Genomic DNA, 25,570 nt, shown 5'->3' with positions numbered 1-25,570 from the left:
GCCCATCCCGACCTGTCCCGGCTCCATCCCCGCTCCTGCCGTGGCTGCGAGGGCTGCGGGAACGGGGCACCGAGGGTGTGGCTGCTGCTGGGGGAGGAGGAGGAGGAGGGAAGGGCAGGGATGAAGGGGAAGGAGGAGGTGGAGTTATGGGGAGGAGCAGGGGGAGGGGCAGGGAAGAGGAGGGATGGAAGAGGAGAAGGATGTGGAGATAAGACAGAGGACGAGGATGAGAGGGGGTGGAAGGGGAGGAGGAGGAAGAGGAAGAGGAGGGACAAAGGCAGATCAAGGCTGAGCTGAGGGAACCACACGGTTGATCCCTGCCTGAATTCGCAGCCCCCAACTGTGGGATCATCGCCCCCCCATTGCACCGGTGAGCAGGGAGGGGGAGCTGGGCCCAGATATACCAGGGGGTCCCTGGATGGGGTTTTTGGGGGGATGTTTGAAGAATGAAGAAGTCCAAGGCTGAGCGGAAAAGGCCCCTTGGATGGTCATCAGGGGGTGGCGGTGCCGTCCTCCTGCGGACGCCCTGGGGTGATCTCCTTGCCCTTGCCTGTGGCACGGAGGCAAATCCCATCCTGTCCTTGTCCTTCCTCCCCCAGAGCAGGAGCTGAGCATGGAGAGCAGGGAGGACAAATGCCCGCGGCAGAACCTGGTGGAAGAGGCCGTTTTGAGCGGCTCCACGGCGCAGGAAGCCAACGGGGAGGAAAAGCCCCGGAGATGCCGCACGAGGAGGGGCTGCAAACGCAGCCGGCGGGGATCTGAGGGGGAAAGAGCCAGCCTGGGCCGGGAAGGCGGCCGGAGACGGAGCCAGAGCTCGGAGCTGGTGCTCCATGATCAGCTCCATGATGGGGAGAAGCCCCACATGTGCATGGAGTGTGGGAAGAGCTTCAGGTGGAACTCTGACCTGAGCAGGCACCAGAGGATCCACACTGGGGAACGGCCCTACGAGTGTGGGGAGTGTGGGAAGAGCTTCAGAGAGAACTCCAGCCTGATCAGCCACCAGAGGATCCACACTGGGGAGAGGCCGTACAAGTGTTCCGAGTGTGGGATGTGCTTCAGAGAGAGATCCAGCCTGATTGTGCACCAGAGGACCCACACTGGGGAGAGGCCTTACGAGTGTTCCAAGTGTGGGAAGAAGTTTCCGACCAGCTCCGTTCTCCTCCAGCACTATCGGATTCACAGAGAAGAGAGGCCCTTCCAATGCCCCAACTGTGGGAAGGGATTCAAGCACAACTCCACCCTCGTCACCCACCGGCGCATCCACACTGGGGAGAGGCCCTACGAGTGTGATAAATGCAGGAAGAGGTTTAAGAGAAGCTCCTATCTCCTCCTGCACTATCGGATTCACACAGAGGAGAGGCCCTTCCGCTGCCCCGACTGCGGGAAGGGATTCAAACGCAACTGCCACCTGATCAGACACCGGCGCATCCACACTGGGGAGAGGCCCTACGAGTGTCCCCAGTGTGGGAAGAGCTTCTCCAGGAGCTCTGCCTTGACCCAACACCAACGGAGGCCCCACTAAGGGAAGCCCTGCGAGTGCCCCGAGTGCGGGCAGAGCTTCGTGCGCTGCTCCAGCTCCATCCCCCACTGGAGGAGGCACTTTGGGCACAGCCCTGGTCACTCACATTCCCTGTGACCCATGTTGGGAACACACCTGGCTGCTTCTCCTTTTGGTTTGGCCTTAATTTTCCTCTGCTGCACCTTCATCCTTTAAAAACACCCAAAACTGGATTAAATGAGGGAAATTGATCAAATAGATAGATCTGAAGTTCCATAATTGCTCAGTTGTTTTAGAGGGAATTTAGGATTTGGGGACACGTTCTGTGTGGAGTGCTGCTGTTGCTAAGAGGCAGGAATTTGATCTCACCCTTCTTGTGTTGCTAAGAACTCCTTCCCTGACCCAAACCCCAACTCCACCCTTGGGATACCCTGTAAATATTCCACTGCCCTGCCTTTGCCCTGCCTTTGGGGGTTAAGAAATGGATTCCCAAAGGATCAGCCCTTTTCCCACTGGATTGCAAAGGATCAGCCTCATACTCCACTGGATTCCTAGAGGATCAAGCTTTTCCCACTGGATTCACAGAGGATCAGCCGTTTTCGCACTGGATTCCAAGAGGATCAACCTTTTTCACTGGACTCCTGGAGAATTCTGACCCTGTCACTGTTTTTTTTTTTGTTTGTACTACTGCATTTGTATTTTTAATTTTTACAAATAAAAAACTGTTATTTCTACTCCCATATCTTTTCCTGAGAGCCCCTTAATTTCAAATTATTATTAATATTATTGTTGTTATTATTATTATTATTATTATTATTATTATTATTATTATTATTAATAATCAAAAGGAGGGGGTATATATTTTCCATTCCAGTGGAGGCTGCTGAAATGGGGAGACACCCCCAAGGATGGGCCATGTCAAATAGTTCCTGAAATAGGTAAATGAGTTTATGGTTATTCATGAGGGTCTATGAATATGCAACAGGCTGATGTAATCAAGCCAGAATAATTAAGGGGTGTCCCCGAAAATAACTGGGGGGTCTTGAAGGCCATAACAACCTTTGCTCCTTGGTCCTTGTCTCCCATGACATCAACCTGTTGCATAATCATAGACTTTTTGCATATCCATAAACTCATTTACATATTCTAGGAACAAACAAAATTGGCTTCGTCCTGTTTGGGGTCCCACACCTGTCCCAGCTCAATTTGGGTGTTCCATCCCTCTCCCAGCTCAGTTCTAGGATCTCATACCTCTCCCAGCCTAATTTTGGTGTCCCATTCCCCTCCCACCTCAATTTTGGGGTCCCTTCCCAGCTCAATTTTGGGTTCCCGACCCTCTTTTCCCCGCTCTCCCTCCCCTTTCCAGTCGTTCCCCCAGTCCCCTACCCCGTGTTTGGTTTTGGGGGCTCCAGGCCCCTCCTGCTCCGTTTTGGGCTCCCGACCCCGTTTTGGATTAATTTGGGGTCCCCAGCCCATCCCCAGGGTCACCTTCCCTGCCTCCCCAAATCGCTCCTGGCAACTGAAGAGTCATCAGGGAGACACGCTCTGATTGGCTGGAAATTACCCCGCTCGGTCTCTGAGTATTTACCGCAATGAGAGGCCTTGGTCTGTGGCTGGCAAGTGATGAGTCAGAGTCGGGCCGGGCGCTGATTGGCTGAAAATCGCTGAGCGGGGCCAGTGCTCTGAGTTTGTGCCCAGCAAGTGCAATGTCATCAGTGCCGCGTGTTCTGATTGGTCGGGATCTGTTTTGGGGTGGGGACGGGAGGAACTGGTGTTTCTTGGGGTTTCTTTGGGTTTAATTAGGGTTGGTTTGGGGTTTATTTGGCGTTATTTATGGACTAACTGGGGTTTATCTTGGGTTTTACTTGGTTTATTTCTGTTAATTTGGGGTTACTTGAAAATATTTGGATTTATTTGGAAGTATTTGGGTTTGTTTGGGTTTACTTGGGTTTTTTTGGAATTACTTGGGGTTCTTGGGGTTAATGTTGGTGTATATGGGTTTTTTTAGGTGTACTTGAAATCATTTGGGGGATTTTGACTTTAATTTGGTTTTTTTTGTTTGTTTTTTTAGGGTTATTTGGATTTGTTTGGGGTTATTTGGGGCATTTTCTGGTATTGTTTAGGGGTTTTTGGAGGTTCTTTGGGGTTTATTTCGAGTGTTTTGGGGTTATTTAGGTTATTTGGGGTCATGTGGGGTCAAAAAATCCGGGAAGCTTTCTCCTGCAAAACACGGGAATTTTTCTTTAAAAATCTGAGAGGTTTTCCCCAAAAAACCGGAAATGTCCCTTAAAAATCCGTGACTTTTCCCAGTCAATAGTGACGTGGCCCGCCCCAAACCATCCAATCACCGCCCTTCCTCTCCCAAATTAACAAATCACGGTGCACCCTACCCCAAACCATCCAATGACCGTGGGTCTCCCCTCAGCAACTCCTGCCTTCTTTGCCTATATCCAGCCAATCACCGTGCGCCTCCCCTCGGCAAAGCCCGCCTCGCCACCCCATCCTGTCAATCAGCACGCCCTCTATGAAACCAACCAATCATCGGCCGTCTTCCTCACAGCAACTCCCGCCCTCCCCGCGTGTACCAGCCAATCAGAGCCGAGTCCAAAGCAGCGCCCCCTGACCCCGGGGCCGGGCATGGAGCGGGCGCCCCCGCCCCCGGGACCCCCTCAGGGACCCCCGGGAGCCGCCCCGGGCTCGGGCGGGTCCTGCGGGAGGCGCTGGAGAGAGCGGGGGAGGCGCTGGGAGAGGACGGGGGGCTCCGGGAGCTGCTGAGGAGGCGCAGGGACAGGTGAGGGGTCCTGGAGGGGTCGTGAGGGGAATTTGGGGAGGGGTCTTGAGGAGGTTTGGGGGGAACTTGAGGGGGTTTTAGCGGCGGGCTGCTGGGGGGGCTCTGGGGGGGAATTTGGGGAGGGGTCCTCGGGTTGTCACGATCCGTCGTCAGGGACGGGTTTTGTGATGGTTCATGGATTTGATCTCAGGGTGCAAAAAGAACCATCACGGTACAAGGGGGTTTGCAATGATAATTGAAGCAAATGCACCTTCATTGAATGAGCACAGCAAAATGCGATAGAGGGATTAAGGGAGAGAAAAAGATGGGGGAAGAGAGAGAGACAAAACAGAGAGAGAGATAAAGAGGGGATACAGCTACAAAATGTAGAGATGGGGTCCTTTGGTCCAGTCCAGTCGAGGATCCGCCTGTTACGTTGGAGAGATCTCGAAGTCTCTCGCTAACTCAGAGGTTTTTATTAAGATAACTCTATTGGAAATTGCGAGGATGGGGAAACAGATACCATAAGGAATAGATGTAACAGGTAGTCCATGCTCTCAGCAGCAAACGAGAGCCATTGTCTTCTTGGTCCAGTGGTCACAACCTGCAGGCAAACATCTCGCTTTGGTCAGCTTGCCTCCCCCACACACCTGCCCCGGGCTGGGGGTTTCAGTCCCAGTCCTTGGAAGGAGCAGAGGGGCCTTTTCACATGGGGGTTCCATGTCTCAGTCCTTGGTGGAGAGGCTCCTTCCATCTCAGTCTGTCTGTCCCGGTGGTTGTGAAACAGGTGAGGGTCTTCTGTGGGGGGACCACCTGAAACTCAGGAGAAGTCCAGCCAGGCCGAGAGGTGGGACAGCTCCCAAGGTTGTTGTTGCACAAGGGGCACGGTGCCCCCTTCTCATTGGGCTCAGTGTAGCACACAGCAAACAACACCTGTGAGAACAATGGCTTAGCAACGCTCTCAGGTCTCAGGCACATGATTTTCTCCCTTGGAGCCAGAGATTTCAGACAGAGGGGGTCTTCTCTTCAGTGGTCCCCCAATGAGGATCATGAGGCAGATGAGGGAAAATTCGGACAGACTCTCACACGACCCCGTGACTCACAATTGTCTTGAGGGATCTTCAGCAGAACTCTGGAGCATCATTGATGAGTCTGCAGAACTCAGCGTACATTGGTAGTATAACCCGGAAAAATAGGGACGATAGAAAGAGAGGAAATAGAGTGAGAGAGGGAAAAAAACGGATAGGAGAAGGAGGGGGAAAGGAAAACAATAAACAATCATAATATTGATTATCATAACAATTTTCACAAATGGTTGATTAATTAAAACAATATTACTTTTAAAACAATATTTAAAGGGTTAAAACCAGTCACAAATAATCAAAAGCAAAAGCAATCAACACATATTAATACAAGCAAAACTTAAAAAAATTATTTTCTAAAACAATTCACAAAAAATCAAATGTAATTTCCACAAAATCATAAATGGAAATCAAGGATTATTCCAAAACACATAGGCTTCATTCATAATTGCCTTGTGTCAAATGTCATGGGGATGTCCACAGTGTAGAGGACATCTGCCAAGTTGTGTGCATTAACTATAGACGTCAATCTTGTCAGCTGTTTCATGCTCCAATTAATAATGAATAGGACTGCTGATAAAATAAAACCAAACAGAATTAGTATCAAGAGGATAACAATGGGATGACGCTGTTCAGGACACCCGTGTGTCCTAGGGTGACGTTACGATGCTTGTATCCCCATTCATATGTTCTGTGCCTTTAAGACTGTCTCTGTAGTGTGAAAGTTTTGTTTGGGTTTTTCTTATCAAGGACACGGAGACGGGGCAGTGCATAGTTCTGCTTTCGCCTTTTTGCTTTGCTCTCTCTCTCTCTCTGGCTCTTACTTCTGCTTCACTTCTGCTTGCTTTTGCTCCTGCTCATTAGCTAGTTTAGCTAAGCAGTCCAAATTCCTTCGTGGTCTGTTTCTCCTTTCGTTTTTTCAACCTTCTCGAACCTGCTCCAGACTGGGACCTGGGAACACCGAGAGTTTGCACCTTGTGGCTGCAGCAGCTGCCCCAGTGCTGGAGGGACTGAGAACAGAGCGACCACCCCCGAGAGAGACTTTCTGAATTTGTCACCTTTTTCAGAGCGGTGTCAGCCAGCATTGTTCATTCTGTGTGCTGGGGGTGCTGTGCCTGTTAAATAAACAGGTTCTTTCCACTTCTCTCTGAGGAATCCTTCCCAAACCGGTTGGGGGGAGGGGCCGTGTGGGTTTGCTTTCTGGAGGGGCCCCCTTTGGAGATTCTCTACCAAATTTACCCTTAACTGGGACAAAATTTGGCACCCAACACGTGGGGCTCGAGAGAGAGGTAAAATCCCTGTTTTGAGTGCATTTTGGTTGCCATTACTCTGTGTTTGTATAAAGCAGTTAATACCCATGCTTTTTTAATTCATAATGTCTGTTGGGGTGAAGGCTTGCATTCATTTCTGGTCCCTAAGGTTTTTTGAGGTTTTAATACCTCTGTGGTCCCTAGGTTTATTTTCTTACCCAGAAATAGCTTTAGTATTGTCCCTAATATGTAGTGAGGGGCAGTGACCAGAATAGCTATCCTGCTGGGCTTGGTGGTAATGATGTGTAAAAAGTTTATAAACATTCTGGGGTCTGCTCCAGGTAAGAATGGTTCATGGCTATGGTTATGCATCCAGTTTGTTAGAGGAGGAGCAGCAGGGGATCAGGCATTTCAGCCTTTGCTTTCCTTCTTCTCCTATGAATCTGGTGCATCACTATTGAAGGATGTTCAGTTTCCCCTGAACGTTAAAGAGACCATCTTTCTGGTATTCAATCTGGTAACCTTCCTCTATACAGCCTGCTGCTTCTGTAGGATGAGGGCTGAGATTTCTAGACAGGCTGATGAGGCCCCTGACACGGGAGTAGACCCAGGTGTGGAAAATCCTAAGTGGTGTGGGAAATGGGAGGATATGGGCCAAATCCTGAAGGAATTCTCTGTCCCTATAGTCTGGGATTTTCCCCATGAGCAAATTCAGAACTCAGCTGAGGTGGGGAAATATCTGAAAGAGAAGTACCAGGATGAGCCTAAGGAGAGGAAGGTCATTGCAGTGAGCTGGGCCCTGGCTTGTGCTCATCACTCACTGCTAGATCCTGTCGGGCAGCAGACAGAGGCAGGGGGCAGGGAGATAAATCAGCAACTGTCCCGGTGACTCAGGCTGCAGCCAACAGCCCAGGCTCGAAGCCAGCAGCCAAACCAGATAGTGAGCCTAAGCCAGCAGCTAAACCAGAAAATAAGCCTCAACCAATGGCTGTTGCTGCCAGTACTACAAGTAGGAAATGCACGGACAAGACCAATCGACCAGTGGATGATGATGATGATGATGAGGATGAAGAAGAAGGAACCTCAATGCCTCCTGACATAAAATCAGGAGTCAAAGCAGCAGGTGCAAGATCAGATGCAAATATTGAGTCCTTTTCCCTGAAGGACCTTCGTGGCTTACAGAAGGATTACATGTGGGGACGGGGTCTGTTTCTATTGCTGGTGTGACAGGGGGATCACAGGATTTTACTTTGGTGGAAGCTGAGGTGAGCCTGACTGGAAATGAGTGGAAGAAACACCCTATTGTGACTGGCCCAGAGGCCCCATGCATTTTAGGTACACACTTCTATTGGAATATGAATCCCAATATTACCAGGTAGATTGTGCCTGGGCCAGTATGACCCTCGCTGCTAAGGCAAAGGTGGCAGCTGTGGTGTATCATCCTCGGCACTAAACAAGTCGAGGCTTGTTAGGATCTCTGTTTAACTCAGGAGGAGGGCTTCAGGCGATGGTGAAGAGAAAAAGGTGGATTCTGCTGGAGGGTTTAATATCCAGAGGTTTATTCCATGTTTACAGAGGTCTGAATCTTAGGAACAGCTCCAGCAGAATCGCGGCCGCATGGCCTGATTCACCTTTCAAGCTCAGGGGGAGGGGAGGGGAGGGGACAGGTGAGCCTCCAACCAGGTGGGAGGGGCGGGGTCTCAAGGGACGAGGGACACCTAGACAGGCAAATGACCCCCAGGCCTGAGGGGCATCCTTTGAACTTGACCAACCACACGACACCTTGTTGGAATGTTAAGCCTGATTGACAGGACTCACTCAGCAAGGGACGAGGAGGGGAGGGGAAGAGGGTATTGGCACACCTGGGGAAGGGACCTGAAAGTTTAAAACACACCGCAAAATCTTCCCCTAGTTTTGTTTAAAAAGAAGAAGACTGTGTTTGTGGTGCAGAATGCTTGCCACACCGTGGTTGGTAAATCGGTTTTTCTTCTACAGGAGGGTCAGTGTTTTCCCCTGAGGCTTCCAGGTCATCCATTGGAGCACTGAGGGCTTCCAAATGGTAGACTTCAGGAGGGGGAGATGAGCTTGAAATTAACTTGAGAACCATGCGTTTGATTCGTCCAAAAACAATGCTAACAACTACAATAACTATAACTAAAATAAACAGCACTAAAAACACAGTTTTCAGAACAGATCCCAACCAGCCCGAAAGTCCCCAGCCATTGAACAGTCCATTCAGCCCGTTGTCAGTTTCTCTGTTGATGTCCAAGAGCCTTTGCCAAGGTAGTCCGTATGTGCTTTGGGCTGCGGGACTATGCAGGAGATCGCAGGTGGGATGATCACGAGTAGGACGAGAAGCAGGCTCGGTCTCACAGCATCTTGAGGCTACACACGAACAGTGGGATCTAAACTGGTACAAGAACTTGAAACAAACATATATTACAAACTATTCCTGATAGGAGGCTTAAATAGAATTTCCTCCAGAGACCGCGTGCGGCGTTTTCTTCTCCAGGCAGCATGAGCAACCTGGGGCGCTTCTGTGGATTTCTCTGAGACTTTGGGAACATAGGGCTTTACCCATTTGGAAGGAACCCACCTTAAACCAGAGGGGGTGGACACACAGGCGTATCCACGTCCCCAAGTAAACAATTTGTAAGGTCCCACCATTTTCCAAGTCTCAGGGTCCTTTACTAAAACCGGAGGGTTTTCTTTTATCAACCTGTGACTGCTCCCCCCAAAGTGGCGTAGGATGGGTGGGTTCAGGCTGTCAAAAGAACAATTCAGAAAACTGATTGTGAATAGCGCCCTGGATAACCGGATGTGGGGAGGTTCCACCTTCAGAACCTGTTGTTGCTGGTCCAGGACCCTTTTAATATCACAGTGAGTTCTTTCTACAATGGCTTGACCTGTAGGGGAGTAGGGGATGCCAGTTTTGTGCTCTACTCCCCATTGTTGCAGGAAGCTCCCGAATTCCTTGGATTTATAAGCAGGCCCATTATCAGTTTTCAGCTCCTTGGGGATGCCCATGAAAGAAAAAGCCTGTAAGAGGTGCTTAATAGCATCAATAGATGATTCTCCTGTGTGGGCAGAAGCATAGACCACTCCAGAAAAGGTATCTACACTAACATGAACATATTTCTGCCGTCCAAAAGCCTGTATGTGTGTTACATCTGTTTGCCACAGTTCACAACTGTTCAGTCCCCTTGGGTTTGCTCCCGTACTCACTGTAGGGAGTGCATGTTGTTGGCAATTTGGGCACGTGGCCACAATCGCTTTGGCCTGTTCTCGAGTGATGTTAAACTGACGAACCAGGCCAGGTGCATTTTGGTGGAAAATCTGGTGGCTGATTTTTGCCTGTTCAAAAACATTTGGGAGAGTGGCCATCACTGCAGGTGCAGCAAGAGCATCTGCCCTTCTGTTGCCTTCAGCGATAAACCCTGGCAAGTCAGTGTGTGACCTGACATGCATCACATAAAAGGGTTGCTCTCTGTGAGTGACTAACTCTACCAGTTTTGAGAGCAATTCAAAAAGTGCAATGTTAGATACATCTTGCAGTATTGCTTGATCTGCTCTGGATACTACTCCTGCCACGTATGCAGAGTCTGTAATCAGATTAAATGGTTCTGAGAACCTTTCAAAAGCCCTAACAACTGCAGCCAATTCAGCAACCTGAGGTGAACCTTCCACCTCAGCAATGTCCGTCTCCCACTGCTGGGTTTGAGGATCCTTCCAAGTTATAACAGACTTGTGTGACCTCCCAGACGCATCTGTAAAGACAGTTAGAGCCCTTTTTAAAGGTCTCCTACTTAGAGCAGTTCTTAATTTTAAAGTAAATTGAACATCTTGTTCAAACAATTTGTGAGCGGGGCGTGCTACCGAAAATTGTCCTGAGTAGGAATCCAGAGCAAACTGCAACACTTCATTTTCTTGAAACAATTGTTCCAGTATTTTCATAGTATTTTGACCTGATTTTAACTCAACTGGAATGTGAGTGCACTTAAAATCACATCCTGCTAACTCCCTGATCCGGGTCCTTGCTTTCCAGATCAGTTCTGCTACCAGTTCCTGAGGCTTTGTCAGTCTCTTGGACCTTTTGTGACTGAGAAAAACCCATTCTATGATCAAGAGAGAGTCCCTCTGGTCCCGGTCCTTTTTTGGTGTGCCCTTTGCCTTAGGTTTTTTTTTTCCTCCCACTGGAAAATAATTCCATGGAGGTGTGGCAACTTACCTAGGATGATAAATTTGAATGGCAGATCAGGCCGGCATCGGTGGGCCTGTCTTGTGGACATTGCAATCTGAACCTTTTCTAGAGCTTTCCGTGCCTCTGGGGTAATAGACCTAGGAGCACCTGGGTCCTCTCCCCCTTTCAATAAATTGAAAAGAGGGGCAAGGTCTTCATTAGTCAGACCAAGCCATGGTCTTACCCAATTCAAAGACCCACACAACTTGTGGACATCCGCAAGGGTCTTGATCCTTGGATTGATTTCTAGTTTTTGAGGAACAATGGTCCTATTTCCAATTTCTAAGCCCAAATACTTCCAAGGTGGCATCTTTTGAATTTTCTTTTCCTGGAGCTCGAACCCTGCAACAATCAATGCATCGATCGTTAGGTCAAGCGCATGTGTGAGTAAATCATCATTGGGGGCACACACGAGGATATCATCCATATAATGATAGATGATGGCCTTCTCTGCGGCTGCACGCACTGGGGAAAGCAGGGAAGAGACATACCACTGGCAGATAGCTGGAGATACCTTTAGGCCCTGAGGAAGAACGGTCCAATGGTACCTTTTCATAGGAGCTTCTAAGTTGATACAAGGGACAGAGAATGCCAAACGCGGTGCATCGTCAGGGTGCAATGGGATTTGGAAAAAACAATCTTTAATATCAATAACAGCTAATTTCCAATCTTGAGGAAGCATTGTTGGGGATGGCATACCAGGTTGAGGAGAACCCATATCTTCAATTACATTATTAATTTGTCGGAGGTTAGAGAGAAGTTGCCACCTCTTTTTGTCAGCTTTTTGGATGACAAACACTGGAGAGTTCCATGGGGACATGGTCTCCACAATGTGGCCCTTTCTTAGTTGCTCTTGTACTAGTTCTTCAAGCACTTTTATTTTTTGTTTACTGAGTGGCCACTGTTTCACATCAACTGGTTCGTCTGTTTTCCACTTAAGTTTTTGGGTGGGGCGCTGTTGTTCAATGACTGCTGCACAAAAATGCTGTGGAGAGTCTGGAATATTAATTGTGACACCCCACTGGGCCATTAAATCTCTCCCTAACAAAGGTTCTGAATAATCTAACACAAATGGACGGATATTTGCCAATTGTCCGTTTGGACTCTCGAATTGAATAATGCTTTTGGATTGCCTTGCCAATTGCAGACCTCCTACACCTCGAAGGTGACCAGCAACATTTTGTAAAGGCCAGTGTGCTGGCCAGTCTTGTACTGGAATCACTGTGCAGTCTGCACCTGTGTCTACAAGCATCTCAATGCGTTTAGACTCCCCACCCCCACTGACATTGCACCACAATTTGGGTTTATCTGTCCCAATAACTTGGACCCGGGCGACTGTGGGCCCTTGTTTATCGACATTTTCAGGTAAAGATGGCACAGGGATAGCTTGAGCAACAATTTGTCCCTTGGGAAGAAACAGGGGTGGGTGGAAACAGTGCAGGCTGAGAACAAATTGCTTGGGATCTGATGTCATTCCCGGAGCAATTTCGATCTCTTGTTGTGTGTGTTTGGTGTCCCCAATGACGATGTACTTACAACGAATTCGGTTCCAAGTACCCTTCTGTTCAGGATTTACAGAGACAAAATGCCAGTCAGTGTCCTTCAGGTGGAGTGACTCTGTCAGCTGCAACCTGTGAGGCTCATTGACAGAAGATGCGGTTAATACAGAATCACTTAAATCATAACAAAGGTTATTTTGTTTCACTTTCAACAGTGGACCAGCAGACTTGGTCTTTGAAGCACCTGCTTCACTTACACAAATGTTAATATTATTGCGCGCTTGATTTATTTTGCTACCCTTATTCTCTTGGCCTGCTCCTTTTATGTCTGCACGCCTGGCAGGCTGGCGCTTTATTCTTCGTTTTTTTGTTGTTGACCCCCAGGGAGGGCTTGCAGTTCTCCTCCCCTGCTATTTTTAAATTCATCAAATTCCCTTTTCAGGGGCACTGGTTACTCCAGTGTCCTAGCTTATTACAAAGCAGGCATGGTTTAGTGGGCTCAACCATTGCTGGTCTCCGCTGCTGCCCAGGGTACTGCTGTGCTGAAAGAGAAGGTGCAGGGCTGGCAACAGCGACACGCTGGGGTGGTCTTGGCAGCAGCCTTGGTCTGGTGTCTTCAGCTACAGTCATCAGAGGCACTTTCCTGTTACAGACTAGAAGCATATCTTTTAGTGTAGGGGAAGGTTCCATAGGAAGGCTCAGGATTGCCGCTCGACACTGTTCATTTGCATTTGTAAAAGCTATTTCTTCTAAAATTGCTTCTCTAGCATTTTCTTTTTTAACCTGTATTTCAATGGCTCTAGTTAGCCTTTCTACAAATTTCAAAAAAGGTTCTGATGGTAGTTGTTTGATTTTACTATAGGGCTCAAAAGGCCCCTCAGGTTGGAGGGAAAAGAATGCTTTTTCAGCTGCTTCTTTTACTTTCTCAAGTGTTTCTGCAGGAATTGCAGCAGCTTGGACTGAGGGAGAAGACCATTGACCCTCACCACAGAGGTGATCAATAGTGATAGGGTTACCATTGTTGTCTTTTGCTGTGTTTGGATCAGCCTGTAAGCCTGGGAGAGCATCTTTTAGCAGTTGTTTCAATGCTGATTCCCATAATTTGAATTCCGTGGAAGTCATGAGACATGAAAAAAGTTGTTTTAAATCATGTGGAACCACAATAGTCCTACTTAATTCAGAATTTAAAAGGCCACGGAAATATGGACTGTGTGGACCATATTCTTTATGAGATTTACAGATCTCTTTAATCAATTGTCGTCCAAAAGAACTCCAATTAGCAGTTGGGGCTGCTCCAGCTTGAGCTGCAGGCTGAAACGTAACAGGAGCTAGTGACAACATGGGACTATGCATTGGGTCTGCTGTCCCCTGCTCTGTATCTGTTGAATCAGAAGCATTGGGATCACAGCTACAGGTTTGGGGACAGGCAGTGGGTGTGTCCCCACCGTGGGAACCCGGGGAGGGGGCGGGGAAAGGGAGCCGGCAAGGGGCGGGGAAACCGTGGGAACAAGGGGCGGGGTCAAGGGGCTGGCAGGGGGCGGGGATACCGTGGGAACAGGGGGTGGGGACGCCTGGTGACATCACGTCAGCAGGCGCCCCCTGGGAGGAGTAGAGGGGCGGAGCTGAGGGTACTGCAGGAAAGGCGGGGGGAGGGGGGAAGGTGTCACGAGGAACAGGAGGAGAGGGGGATGGGGCAGGAATTTTGGGATGCTTAAGAGGATTTTGGGAAGAAGAAGACCAGGTTTGGGAAGATGCCACGTGGCACCCACCATCTTGTGCACCCCCTAGGGACTGGGGGCTATTTTGGACATCACTGCTCTCCGGAAAGCTGACACGTGCTCTGGGTTTTAGAGGAGGGGATACAGGGGATTGGGAAAGACACGCAGCCTGGCCAGGGCTTTGTGAACAAAACAACTCAGGTATTCTTGCACACTGTGGGAGCCGACTTCCCAATGAGTGTGCACTCTTTAAAATACCAAGTTTTGGGGAAAGAGGTTTAGGGGTTTTAGAGGGAGAGGGAGGAACAGGGAGAGCAGAGGTACATGGCTTTACATTTGGCTTTTTCTCCATTTCCTTTTGTTTGAGCAATGCTGTTCGAATTTGTAAACTCCAGAACACAAATTTAGCTGAGGGTGATTTCCCAGATTGTCCTAAGGTTATCAATTCATTCCCAACTTTATCCCAGAATTGAATATTGTGGATTTCTTCAGGGGAAATGTTTGGGAACTGCAGAAAAAGCCATCTTATAAACTGTTTCAATTTTCCTTTAGAGAATTTCACATTACTCTTGATTAAAATGCTAACAATATTATAATACACTCCCCTTTGTACAATGCTAAGTTTGGAACCCATGTTAGATGTAAAAAGCAAAGTACTTAATCCCGCCTGACCAAAAACAAAGCTAAAATCAGCTACCAATTTCTAAAAAAACCACAGATAGAAAGCGATAACGAGCAGACAAAAGCTTCACAATGCAGCTGTATATACTGCTTTTAAAATTCCCGGGCAGCAGCAGCAGGGCACGCCCTGCCGAGCCGAGGCAGAAACAAAGCCTCCCCCGCGGTGGAATGCAGTCCCCCGGCGGAGCAGAGTCAGCAGCCACTCCAAGTGGCAGCCGAAACCGGGACGCCCCCCCCGCCGCCGAGTGTGCAGAGCACTCCCGACGCCGCAGGTCCCCCGGCGATGTGGAAAGAGAGCCCCCCCCCTCCCCCGCAAAGAGAAAGAGAAAGAGAATCTCTTAACACGTGTCTGAGCATGCTACTGAGCCGGGGCCGCTCCGGCGCGAATTTTAAAAGACAGTGAAACACACGCAGAAAATAAAGCTAGAACGCTATGAATTCTTGTCTGTGGGGCTGCGCAGCCAAAAATGCAAAGGCAAAAAGGAACAGAACTCGCGGCAGAGTCTGTTTTTGAGCTTCTGCTCTCCCGAAAGCAGAGATACTCACGTGAAATGGAAGCTGTAGGCTGGGTACAGGCAGGCAGGTCTCCACCGGAAAAGGACCTCTCTCTGGGTGCAAGAGAGGCTCCCCTTTTCTTCCTCTGGAAAATCTGCTCACCACAAGGAAGCTGGGCTTTCCAGAAGGCACCGAACAGTCCACGAAACTTTTTCTGGGAATATTCCCAAAGTCTCTAGCTGGGAGTCTTGAAGCCAGGCTCCTTTCAGCTGGATGCACGGCTGGCAGAAGCTTCTCTGAGGAACTGCGAGTCCGTTTTCAGGCTGCGAAGTCACTTCGCCCACCCACAGGGACGCCAATATATTAGAATATGTATCCCAATATAACCAGTTAGATGGTGCCTAGGCCAGTTCTGACCTTCGCTGCTGGGCCAGAGGCAGCACTGCGGTGTTTTACCCCAGAGATACCTTGGCTGGCGGCAGAGTGCAGCGGGGCACAAGACAGGACTCCGTTCTCCTCAGGAGAGAGAGCTTCTGGCGGTAGTGGAGATAAAGAGAGTGGATTCTGCTAGAAGGTTGCCAGATGTTTATTCCATTGGTACAGAGATATCTGCACTGGGCCACTGCTGCTAACAGAATGCTGGCCGCATGGTCTCATTAACCTTATAAGCTCGGGGACAGGGGAAGGGGAGGGGACAGGTGAGTTACCAACGAGGTGCAGGGGGCAGGGTCTCAAGGGAGGATGACACTTAGACAGGCCAATGACCCCCAGGCCTGAGGAGCATCCTTTGAAATCGACGAATCACACAACGCCTTGCTGGTATGTTAGCCTGATTGACAGGGCACACTCAGCAAGGGGGCGAGGGGGCAGGGAGAGAGGCATAAGCACACCTGGGAAGGGACTCGGAAGTTTAAAACAGGACATTGCAACACACCACAACACTTGCCGACATTTTCTGCAAGCATTTGCAGCATTAGGTGTGCCTCAGGAGATAAAAACAGATAATGGTCCAACATATACAGGCAGGGTGCTTGACAAATTCCTGAAAAGATGGGGTGTCAGACACACGTTTGGTATTCCACATTCACCCACAGGTCAAGCGATCATTGAAAGAACACATCACACCCTGAAATCCCTTCTGGACAGACAGAGAAGGGGTGAACCAGAGGCAACACCTCACATGAAATTAAACAAGGCACTGTATGTGTTGAATTTCCTAAATAGCTCATCCTCGGAACCTAATCCACCAATCGTGAGACATTTTCTAAATAGCACACAGGCAAAGCTAAGGGAAAACCCTTTAGTTTTGATCAGAAACCCAGAGACAGGACAAATAGAGGGCCCTTTCAAACTAATCACTTGGGGCAAGGGTTTCGCTTGTATCTCCACAGATCGAGGTCTAAAGTGGGTGTCGGCGCGGCATGTGAAGCCATTTCGAACGCGAGAACGCTGATCCAAGAAACAAAGAGACGAGTACTCAGACAGAAGTCGAGACTCAGACCGGAAAGAACGATTCCGAAGAGAAATAAAAAGAAACTAAAGACTTTGGGGATTTTTGTATAAGAGCAAAATAATGAGTTTCATGATGCTTATGTGCATCATCCTTTCATTCATTGCAGTAAGCAATGGAGAAGATTTACCTGTTAATCAGCCAAGGCAAAATGTATGGGAGACTTTAGCTCAAGCAGCGAATCTAGATAGTATTTGCCTGACACATTCGAGGCCAGGAAAACCATTTTCTGCATGCATGGTTGGATTGCCAGTGGACGAATGGCCAGTTCCAGGACATTCCGCAGTTAACATTTCGCAGGTCATTAAAGATCCTGTGAAAGAGTGGTGTGCTTGGACACATCTACTTCCTGTGGCTTCTACAGAACCTCAGGAATTGGAGATTTTTGGGTCCATGACAATGGAATTCTGCATGCAGTTTGAAGCTCCGAAGGCCACAAAGGCAAAAACTATTGATTTGACTCCCATTCATGAGTTTTATAAGAATGCATCAGCTTGATGTAAATATACAGAGAAAACTACCGAAGGATCGATCCAAGTCCCAGTGCAATTGCCACGGGGTTTGTTTTTAATTTGCGGGGACAGAATTTGGCACGGCATTCCTGCTAATGCCACGGGAGGTCCATGCAGCATTGGGGAAATTTCAATGCTGTCGCCTGATTTGAACATGCTAAGAGAGAAAAGGCACAGAGGAAAAAGATCAATCGAAAAATATGCGGCAGATTGCAATGACGAAGTATTTTCTTGGGATAAGAAAGCAAGTACTGCTACAGCAATTTTCTCACCTCAAACAGCATCAGGGGTGGCTTTGACTCAGATCGACCGCATGGGTTGCTGGTTGAGCAAACATGCACGATCTGTGTCTGTCGCATTGGATGACATGTTAAAAGACGTTAGTGGTATAAGACAGGCGACTCTTCAAAACAGAGCGGCAATCGATTATCTATTGCTCGCTCATGGACATGGGTGTGAAGAGTTTGAAGGGATGTGCTGCATAAATCTCTCAGATAATTCAAAGTCAATTCATGAAAGTATTAAAAATATAAAAGACAGCATAAATAAGCTTGGCGAGATCACAGGATCATGGATCGATCAGCTGGTAGATTTCTTTGACATCTCTCCCATTTGGAGAGAAGTTTTAAGGGTAGGGTTCTATGTTTTGATAGTTCTCCTAGTCCTCATACTTGTCATCCCATGTATATTTGTATGTTTAAAACACGCCATGAATCGGGTAATAAAAGAGGTTTTCTTGGTGCAAACAGAAGGGGGAGATGTGGGATCTCAGCACCTCAGGACTGAGGTGCCGAGTCACCGAGACCACCCTTGGGGGGCTCGGGAGTCCTGGAATGTTGCCAGAAGTGTCTGGTGGCTGGACTTTGATCCTACACGGGAGACGACACCTGTATGAGGATAGGCGGATTTCACCGGGGTGAATGGTGAAGGGATTAGTTAGTTAGAAAGTGAAACACAGGGTTTAGGATTTCTGTACAGGGGGGTTTAGAGAAGTAAGATGGAGGAATTGGGGCGTGTCCTGTCCTCCTTCTTCTTCTTCTTCTCCTCCATCTTCTGTGGTGATGGTGGCACTTTGAGATTGGTTGTTACTAAAAGTGCACTGGGCAATAAGGGTGAAAGATATTGGGGAAAAATGATAAATATTGTATACGCAACTTTGGGTATAAAGATAGGTGACCGCCCGGAGGGGAGGGGAGTGTGCTCATGGCTGGCTGCTGAGCAGAGCTCTGTCGGGCCGAGGGAAAATCTTTTAGATAAACAATTGGTAAACACGGAGACCGAGAGAGGAACTGAAGCCTCTTCTGTTCCTTTGAGGCGCGGGCTGCCCCAGGGCCACCCTGGGCCTTTCCAGGCCATCCAAACAGCCGAAAACCGCACAGGTGTCTAAAGAACTGGAAAAGAATGCATTTCATCCTTTTCCATTTCCTGCCTAAGACCTGCAGGTTCCACAAGTGCCCTGCCATCAGGCAGGTGATGCATTTTCCCCCAGAGTGCATCAACTCTGTGTCTGTTACTGAATGTTTGGGGTCTGATACCTGTGCTAGAATAGAACACTTATTAGTTCATCTGTGGTTTCTGTTTCTAAACCATTAGGTTGGTAATCCTGACCAGTGGATATTTTTTGAAGGAAAATATTTGAAAGAAATCTTCTTGAGAACTGTTTTCTGACAGTCACCAGATGGTGAGTTGCTCTTTTAGGCAATCCAGTTCCAGGGACAGAAGATCTTCCAGGTCCTGCTCCTTGCTGCAGGCAGGACACTGCCAGCCTCAGGGGCCTTTGACGGTGCCTTCTGACCACAGTTATCAATCCTGATCAGGACTGAGAGACAGCAGGATGGTAGCCCAGTGCCTGAAGGTGCTTTGGGCTCTCCTGACCCCTCACTTGATCCTGCACCAGCACAACCCCCAGCCCTGCTTGTGCAGAAGCAGCTGCCGTGCACTTACCCTTGGCCAATCTGCTCCACTTCCAGGTATTTCTGGGCAGGCTCCGCCTCGCTCACGGTGTTCCCTGAAAGAAAAAACGTGGAAGACGCTCCCTCCCAGAGTGAGAGACCGCCTTGCAGCAGAGCCAGAACCAGCCCCACTTCCTTGGTGTCAGCTGGGGAAGGACAATAAATGGCTCGGTGACATTCAGCTGCAGAGCAACCCTGGGTGCAGCCGATGCCCAGACACACACACAGCACCTGCTCGGGCACCCAGGGACAGAGCAGACATACTCAGCTGCATCAGGCACCACTCCCCTCTCCCCTCTGGCTGCAGGGCTCTGCTGCTGTCAGAATGTTCAGCCCAGGATCCCACAGCGGAGGGAGCTTCATTGTCCTCTTCCCAAGCAGAGGGAGCTTCTCCACCCTCTTCCCAAAATGCTGCAGCTTCTCCATCCTCTTCCCAAAATGCTGCAGCTTCTCTATCATCTTTCCAAGCCCAGGGATGCTCACTGTCCACTTCCCACTCTCCTCTTCCCAAGACACAGGATGTCCTCCATCCTCATCCTACACTGGGAGATGTCCTCCATCCTCATCCCACTCCATGGGAGCTTGGCCATTCTGGTCCCACACCAGGGCACATCCACCGTCCTCGTCCCACGCCGGGAGATGTCCCCTGTCCTTGTCCCACCCCGCGGGAGCGTCGCCGTTGCATTCCCACACCGCGGGATGTTCGTCCTCATCTCCCAGAGCAGTGGGAAGTTCACTGTCATCTCCCGGCACTGAGGGAAGTTCACCATCGGCCCCCAGAGCAGTGGGAAGCTCACTGCTGTCTTCCTCCTCTTTGGCTTCCTCTTTGGAAGCTGAGGGAGCCCCAGGAGGTGCTGGTGCTGCTTTTGTGCCCTGTGGACAGACGGCAGCGTGAGGGACGGGAAGTTCTATCTCAGTTATCGCCTTATTTATCCTCAGCTGCACATCCAGCTGCACTAAGCAGAAATTGGGTTTGGAGCTGTTCCAACTACCAATGGGCTTAAATCAACATTGCCACTTATTGTTGGGAATTTGATATTCCACCATGGCTAAAGCCAGCAAGAAATCCTCTGCCTGCAAAACCAGACCTGCAGCTCTTCAAAAGCTCTTCAGCAGAAAAGGAGAAAACTGCCGGGGATCCCTTTACTGCTGCTGCTGCTGCAGGCACTGACAGGAACTTTCCTTCAGCCTCCCAGGCTGGCACTGGGCTGCCACATGCCGAGCTCACACCTTGCTGCACAATTCCAAATATCAAAGGTTCCTTTCCCACTCACCAAAGGAGGAGCTGCTCGGAATCCAGACATGAGGTGCCCTGCAACGGGAGAGGGAACATGAACCAGATGCTGTTAGGAGAAAAACTGCCAGAAGTGGGAAATGCCACGGAGCAAGACAACCCCGAGAGAGCATTTTGCTTTCACAGCATCCCTCCAGGAGCCACAGTCCCTTCCCACAGCAAGCAAGAGAACAGCACAAAATACTGGGCTGGGTCAGTTCTTGGCTGGAGCAGCAAAGGGAGGGAGTTCCAGGCTCTGCTGGCACAGACTCCCTGCTTGAGGGAACAGAACCCCCCAGGGCTCATTGCAGATGCTGTGCACGCCCCGCTGGCTGCAGACACCCCCTTTTCCAGCTGCAGCTGCTGGCAGGAGCTCTCCCAAAGCAATGGTGTCTTCATGGCAATTTGGTTCCAAAGTCAGCTCAGCTCCGGAGGAAGAACAGAAAGCACACAGCAAGCCCAAAGCCACAGATGCTGCACCGAGGGAAAACCTCGACTTACGTGCCAAGTGGGTTAAAAAATACCCCGAATAAGCCACAGAGTACAGAGTGCAAACTGCAGCAGCCACGTTCTGCATCATTTTGGCTGCGCTGCACACGTCTGCAGCCTGTAGCCCTGCAAGCACAGAAGGACACCCGTCAGGGCTGGGCTGGCTGCTGAGAATGCCTCGGGCAGGAGGATCCTCCGGCAGCGAGCCCAGAGCCACTCTGGGCACTGAGGCCTCCGTGTCCCACAGCAACGGGAACACCACGGGGACGTGGCGCTGTTCCTGTGACATCCCAGCAGCAGCTCACGCAGAAACCGCCTGGAAGGTTCTCCTGTGTCACAAAGGAGCACAAAGAACCCTCCCAGGGCACAGCCTATGGCCCGAAGGGTGCAAGAGGAACTCGGAAAATGCAGCAAACAAGGACACCCCACAGCCCAGCCTGAACACTGAGGAGGAACAAGGACGGCACCGAACCAAAGGAAACGTGACCTTTAGTCACTGATGCTTCTGACTAAAAGCAGCAAGCCATGTTCCATCTGGGATCTTTGTTCTAGTTCTAAATGCAAGCAAGGTTCTCCAGTCTAAACACACAGAAAGCAGGAACTGGAGAGGAGGTGGGATTAGGAAGGAGGAGGAGGAGGAGGGGGAGAGGAAAAGGAGGAGCAGGAAGAGCAGGAGCAGGAGCAGGAGAAGGAGGAACAGGAGGTTCCAGTGCCCCCTGTGGCTGCAGCCACGGGACCATCGCCCCCAGCTCGTCCTGCAGGTGAGCGGGGAGCGGGAGCTCGTCCCAAATCCATCGGGGGGGTCCCTGAGAGGGTTTTCTTATTGGGGTGTGTTTGGAGCTCACAGGTTGTGGATTTGAGCCCCAAATATCATGTGGTGTCCCTGGGAGGTTTTTTTCTCTGTGTGTGTAGGTTTGGATCTTGCAGGAGCCCAAAGCTGAGCCCCTTGGGGGATCTTTGGGGACCCACGTGGCCATTGCCCAGTATGGGCAGGGGAGGTCATTGGTCCTGGGGACCCCCGGGAGAGCAGAGGAGGGGAACCCCTGGGAGCCCCAGAGTGGGGAGATCAGAGAGGGGCGATCCCAGAGCTGGGGGGCCCCGGCAGACTGGAAAGGGGGGGAGCCTGGAGAGGAGGGACCCCTGGGATCCCTGGGATCTCAAAGCAGAGCATCAGGGGAGAAGGGACCCCATGGACCCCCAAAAGCCCCTGGATCATCCCTAAGCAGGACGCCGGAGAATGGAGAACCCCTGGAGCCATTGGACCCCCATGATCCCAAGGAAAGGAAACTTCTGGAACCCCAAAAGTGGTGAGATGAACAATAGGGAACTCCTGGGAGAGTTTTTTCGGGCTAAATCTTGATATGTGGAGCTTTTCATGGACACAAGACTCCTGCTGAGTTCTAGAGATGGACCTGGCCTGGAGGAGCCTCTACTCCAAGGCGCTCCCACCTTGGTTTCCCCCAAACCAGGGTTTGTCATTCCCAAGCTGTGGCCAGATGGAGGAGGAGGAAAAGCCCCAGAGATCCCTCACGAGGAGGGGCTGCAAACCCAGCCCAGGGAGGGGTGAGGAGGAAAGAGCCCCCCTGAGCCAGGAAGGCGGCCCGAGATGCAGCCAGTGCTCAGAGCTGGTGGAGAAGCCTCATGGCAGGGAGAAGCCCGACAAGTGCTTGGAATGCGGGAAGGGTTTCAGCTCCAGCCTGATGGAACACCTGAACATCCACACTGGGGAGAGGCCCTGGGAGTGTGGGGAATGTGGGAAGAGCTTCAGTGGGACCTCCGACCTCAGCAAGCGCCACAAGATCCACACTGGGGAAGGGCCCTTGGAATTCTTGGTGTGTCAGAAGAGCTTCAGGTGGGATTCAGAGATCGTCACTCACCAGCACTTCCACACCAGGGAGAGTCCCTGCAAGTGTCCCGAGTGTGGGAAGAGCTTCGTGCGCTGCTCCAGCTCCATCCCCCATGGGAGGATCCGCACTGGATGATCCCCAGTGACCCCCGTTGGGCAGAGCCCTGGTGACCCCTGTTCTGGGTGATCTGTGTTGGGTAGGGGGAAGGTGTTGGAGAGATTTCTTCCCCTCCTCCTTGTGCTGCTGATTCGGTTGGTAATAAATTCCCTCCGTGTTCCCAGGCCGGGTCTGTTGTGCCCATGTGGGATTTGCTGCGGGATCTCTCCCGGTCCTTGTCCCCACGCAGGAACCCTCGGCTCCATTTTCTGTCCCTGTGCGGCTGCGGGGCCAGGGACAGAGCGGCTCTGGGGGTGCCTGGCATCAGGCCAGGGACACCGCTCACCACGGGCAGCCCTGAGATGCCGCGCACCTGGGCACGCATTGCTGGGCTCACCTGAGCTCCCACCTGCCCAGCGCCCCAAGGTTCCCCCTCGACAAAAAAAACCCCTCCGGGGCTGCAGCGTCCCGGAAACGCCTCAGCCAATGGGAGCGCAGGCAGGCGGCATCTTAGCCAATGAGATCTCGGGGCCTTGGATTGCCTCATCGGTTGCCGGGCACAGCCCGTGGCCGATCGCTGCCCGGAAGCGGCGGCAGCCAATGAGAGCGCGCGGCGCTGCCGAGCCCGCCCTGCTCCGGACTGGCGCTCCCAGCGCAGCGCGGCTGCTTTGGGGCTGCTGCTCCCTCGGCCATGGGGCGAGGGGCGGCAGCTGGGGCCCTGCTGGTGGCACTGGTGGTGCTGGGAGCCCCCCCGGCTGCGGGCGCGGAGCTCTCGGGTGAGCGGGAGACGGGAGGCGCTGGGACAGGGGGGGAGAAGGGGGAGAAGGGGGGAACCCGGAATGGAGGGGGAGGAGGAGGGGACCCCCTAAGGGAGAGCGGGAGGGCCTGAGGTGTGGGGGGAGGAGAGGGAGCGGTGGGAGAGGGTGGGGAAGGGGCAAAAGCGGAGGTGGGACACCATATCTCAGCGGGACGGGGCTGGGGATTGGGAAATTTGTGGGAAAATGGGACCCCAGAAGTGATTTGGGGAGCGGCCGGAGGTGGGAGGGGAGACGATGTGGAAGGGGAAATGGGGGAAGGGCGGCAAAGAGGAAGCGGCAGCGCGGGCAGGAGGGTCCCATGGCGGCCGAGGGGCGCAGGGGGTGCGGAGTGGGGATCCGGGGTGGGCCCGGAGCTCTGGGGATGCTGGGAGAGGGTGGTGGGTTGGCACCCCCTGTCCTGTGTCCTGCACACTCAGGGGTGTTCCAGAGGATGACAAAGTCCGAGTGTTACTTCATTAACGGCACGGAGAAGGTGAAGTACGTCCAGAGATCCATCTACAACCGGGATCAGTTCATAATGTTCGACAGCGACGTGGGGCACTTTGTGGGGTTCACCCGCTATGGGGAGAAGTTGGCCAAGCGCTGGAACAGCAATGCGGTATTCATGGAGGACAGACGGACTGCGGTTGACTGGTTCTGCCGGTGCTGGTACAAGAATTTTACCCCGTTCATCACGGAGCGCCGAGGTGAGCACGAGGGAGAGTGCGTCCCCTCGGGGCCTGCCCTGCCAGTAACCCTGGAGCCCCTCAAAATCTTGTGCCTTGTGCCGACCCCCGGGGTCTCCAGATCCTCCCAGTCCCTCCCGGTGCCCCCCCGCGCGTCCATTTCAGCGACCCGTAAAGTTGACGCTTTGCAACCAATGAGATCGTATCATGTTCATGACTCATCTGCTGCCAGGCAGACCCACAGCACGGAGTGCCTCGCGCCGGACTCGGCCTCCCAGTGCCGCGCACTTTATTCCCGGTTCCTCCCAGTGCCATTCCAGTCCCTCCAAGACCATGCCCAGTTCCTCCCCAGTCCATTCCCAGTCCATTCCCAGTCTCTTCCCAGTTCATTCTTAGAACTCCACCCTCTCTCCCAGTTCCCCCATTCCTTCCCATCTCTCTGTGTCACCCAACTCCCTCCCAGTCTCTCCCACTCCCTCCGAGCACATTCCCAATCCATCCGAGCCCATCCACAGTCCCTCCCACCACATTCCCCAATCCATTCCCTGTCACTCCGAGTCCATTTCAGTCCATTCCCAGCCCTCCCTTCTCTCTCCCAGTGCCCCCCAGCTGATCCCAGTGTGTCCCCGCTCTCTCTCTCTCTGTCTCTCCCAGTGTCCCCCAGTGTGTCCATCTCGCTGGTGCCCCCCTCGAGCTCCCAGCCCGGCCGCGGCCGCCTGCTCTGCTCCGTGATGGATTTCTACCCTGCTGCCATCCAGGTGAGGTGGTTCCAGGGCCAGCAGGAGCTTTCGGAGCACGTGGTGGCCACCGACGTGGTCCCCAACGGGGACTGGACCTACCAGCTGCTGGTGCTGCTGGAAACCCCCCCCTGGCGCGGGCTCAGCTACAGCTGCCAGGTGGAGCGCGTCAGCCTGGAGCAGCCCCTGAGGCGGCACTGGGGTACGGGGGAGCCCCTGGGGGCGCTGGCAGAGCCACTGGGCTGTGCTGGGAGTCACTGGGAGGGAGCTGGAGAGAGCCGGGCTGGGACTGGGAGAGGGGCTGGGGCCTAGGCAAGGGCGGGGAAGGGGTTTGGGGGATTCTGGGGAGGGTGGGATGGGGTTGGGGAGGCTCTGGGTGTGACTGGGAGGGAGTTTGTGGGCGCTGGGTGCAAAGGCAGGGGGTTTGGAGTATGCTGG

The 25,570-nt window shown here is 51.7% G+C and overlaps 2 protein-coding genes across 2 annotated transcripts; both read left to right on the top strand.

Moving 5' to 3' along the window:
- The first annotated feature begins 203 nt into the window (after positions 1-203).
- LOC141725871 (uncharacterized) lies at positions 204-2,246 on the top strand. The gene has a single exon (XM_074530032.1). The coding sequence runs from the start codon at positions 614-616 to the stop codon at positions 1,520-1,522; it is 909 nt and encodes a 302-aa protein (XP_074386133.1). The 5' UTR covers positions 204-613; the 3' UTR covers positions 1,523-2,246.
- Positions 2,247-23,603: 21,357 nt separating this feature from the next.
- Positions 23,604-25,444, top strand: LOC141725734 (class II histocompatibility antigen, B-L beta chain-like). Its single transcript, XM_074529768.1, has 3 exons — positions 23,604-23,688; positions 24,147-24,416; positions 25,050-25,444. Exons 1-3 carry the CDS (start codon positions 23,604-23,606, stop codon positions 25,442-25,444), a joined length of 750 nt encoding a protein of 249 aa, XP_074385869.1.
- The last annotated feature ends 126 nt before the right edge of the window (positions 25,445-25,570 follow it).

This window comes from Zonotrichia albicollis, chromosome 31 (genome assembly GCF_047830755.1).
Source record: "Zonotrichia albicollis isolate bZonAlb1 chromosome 31, bZonAlb1.hap1, whole genome shotgun sequence".
Lineage (NCBI taxonomy): Eukaryota > Metazoa > Chordata > Aves > Passeriformes > Passerellidae > Zonotrichia > Zonotrichia albicollis.
This window is presented reverse-complemented; position numbering and strand designations above follow the sequence as displayed.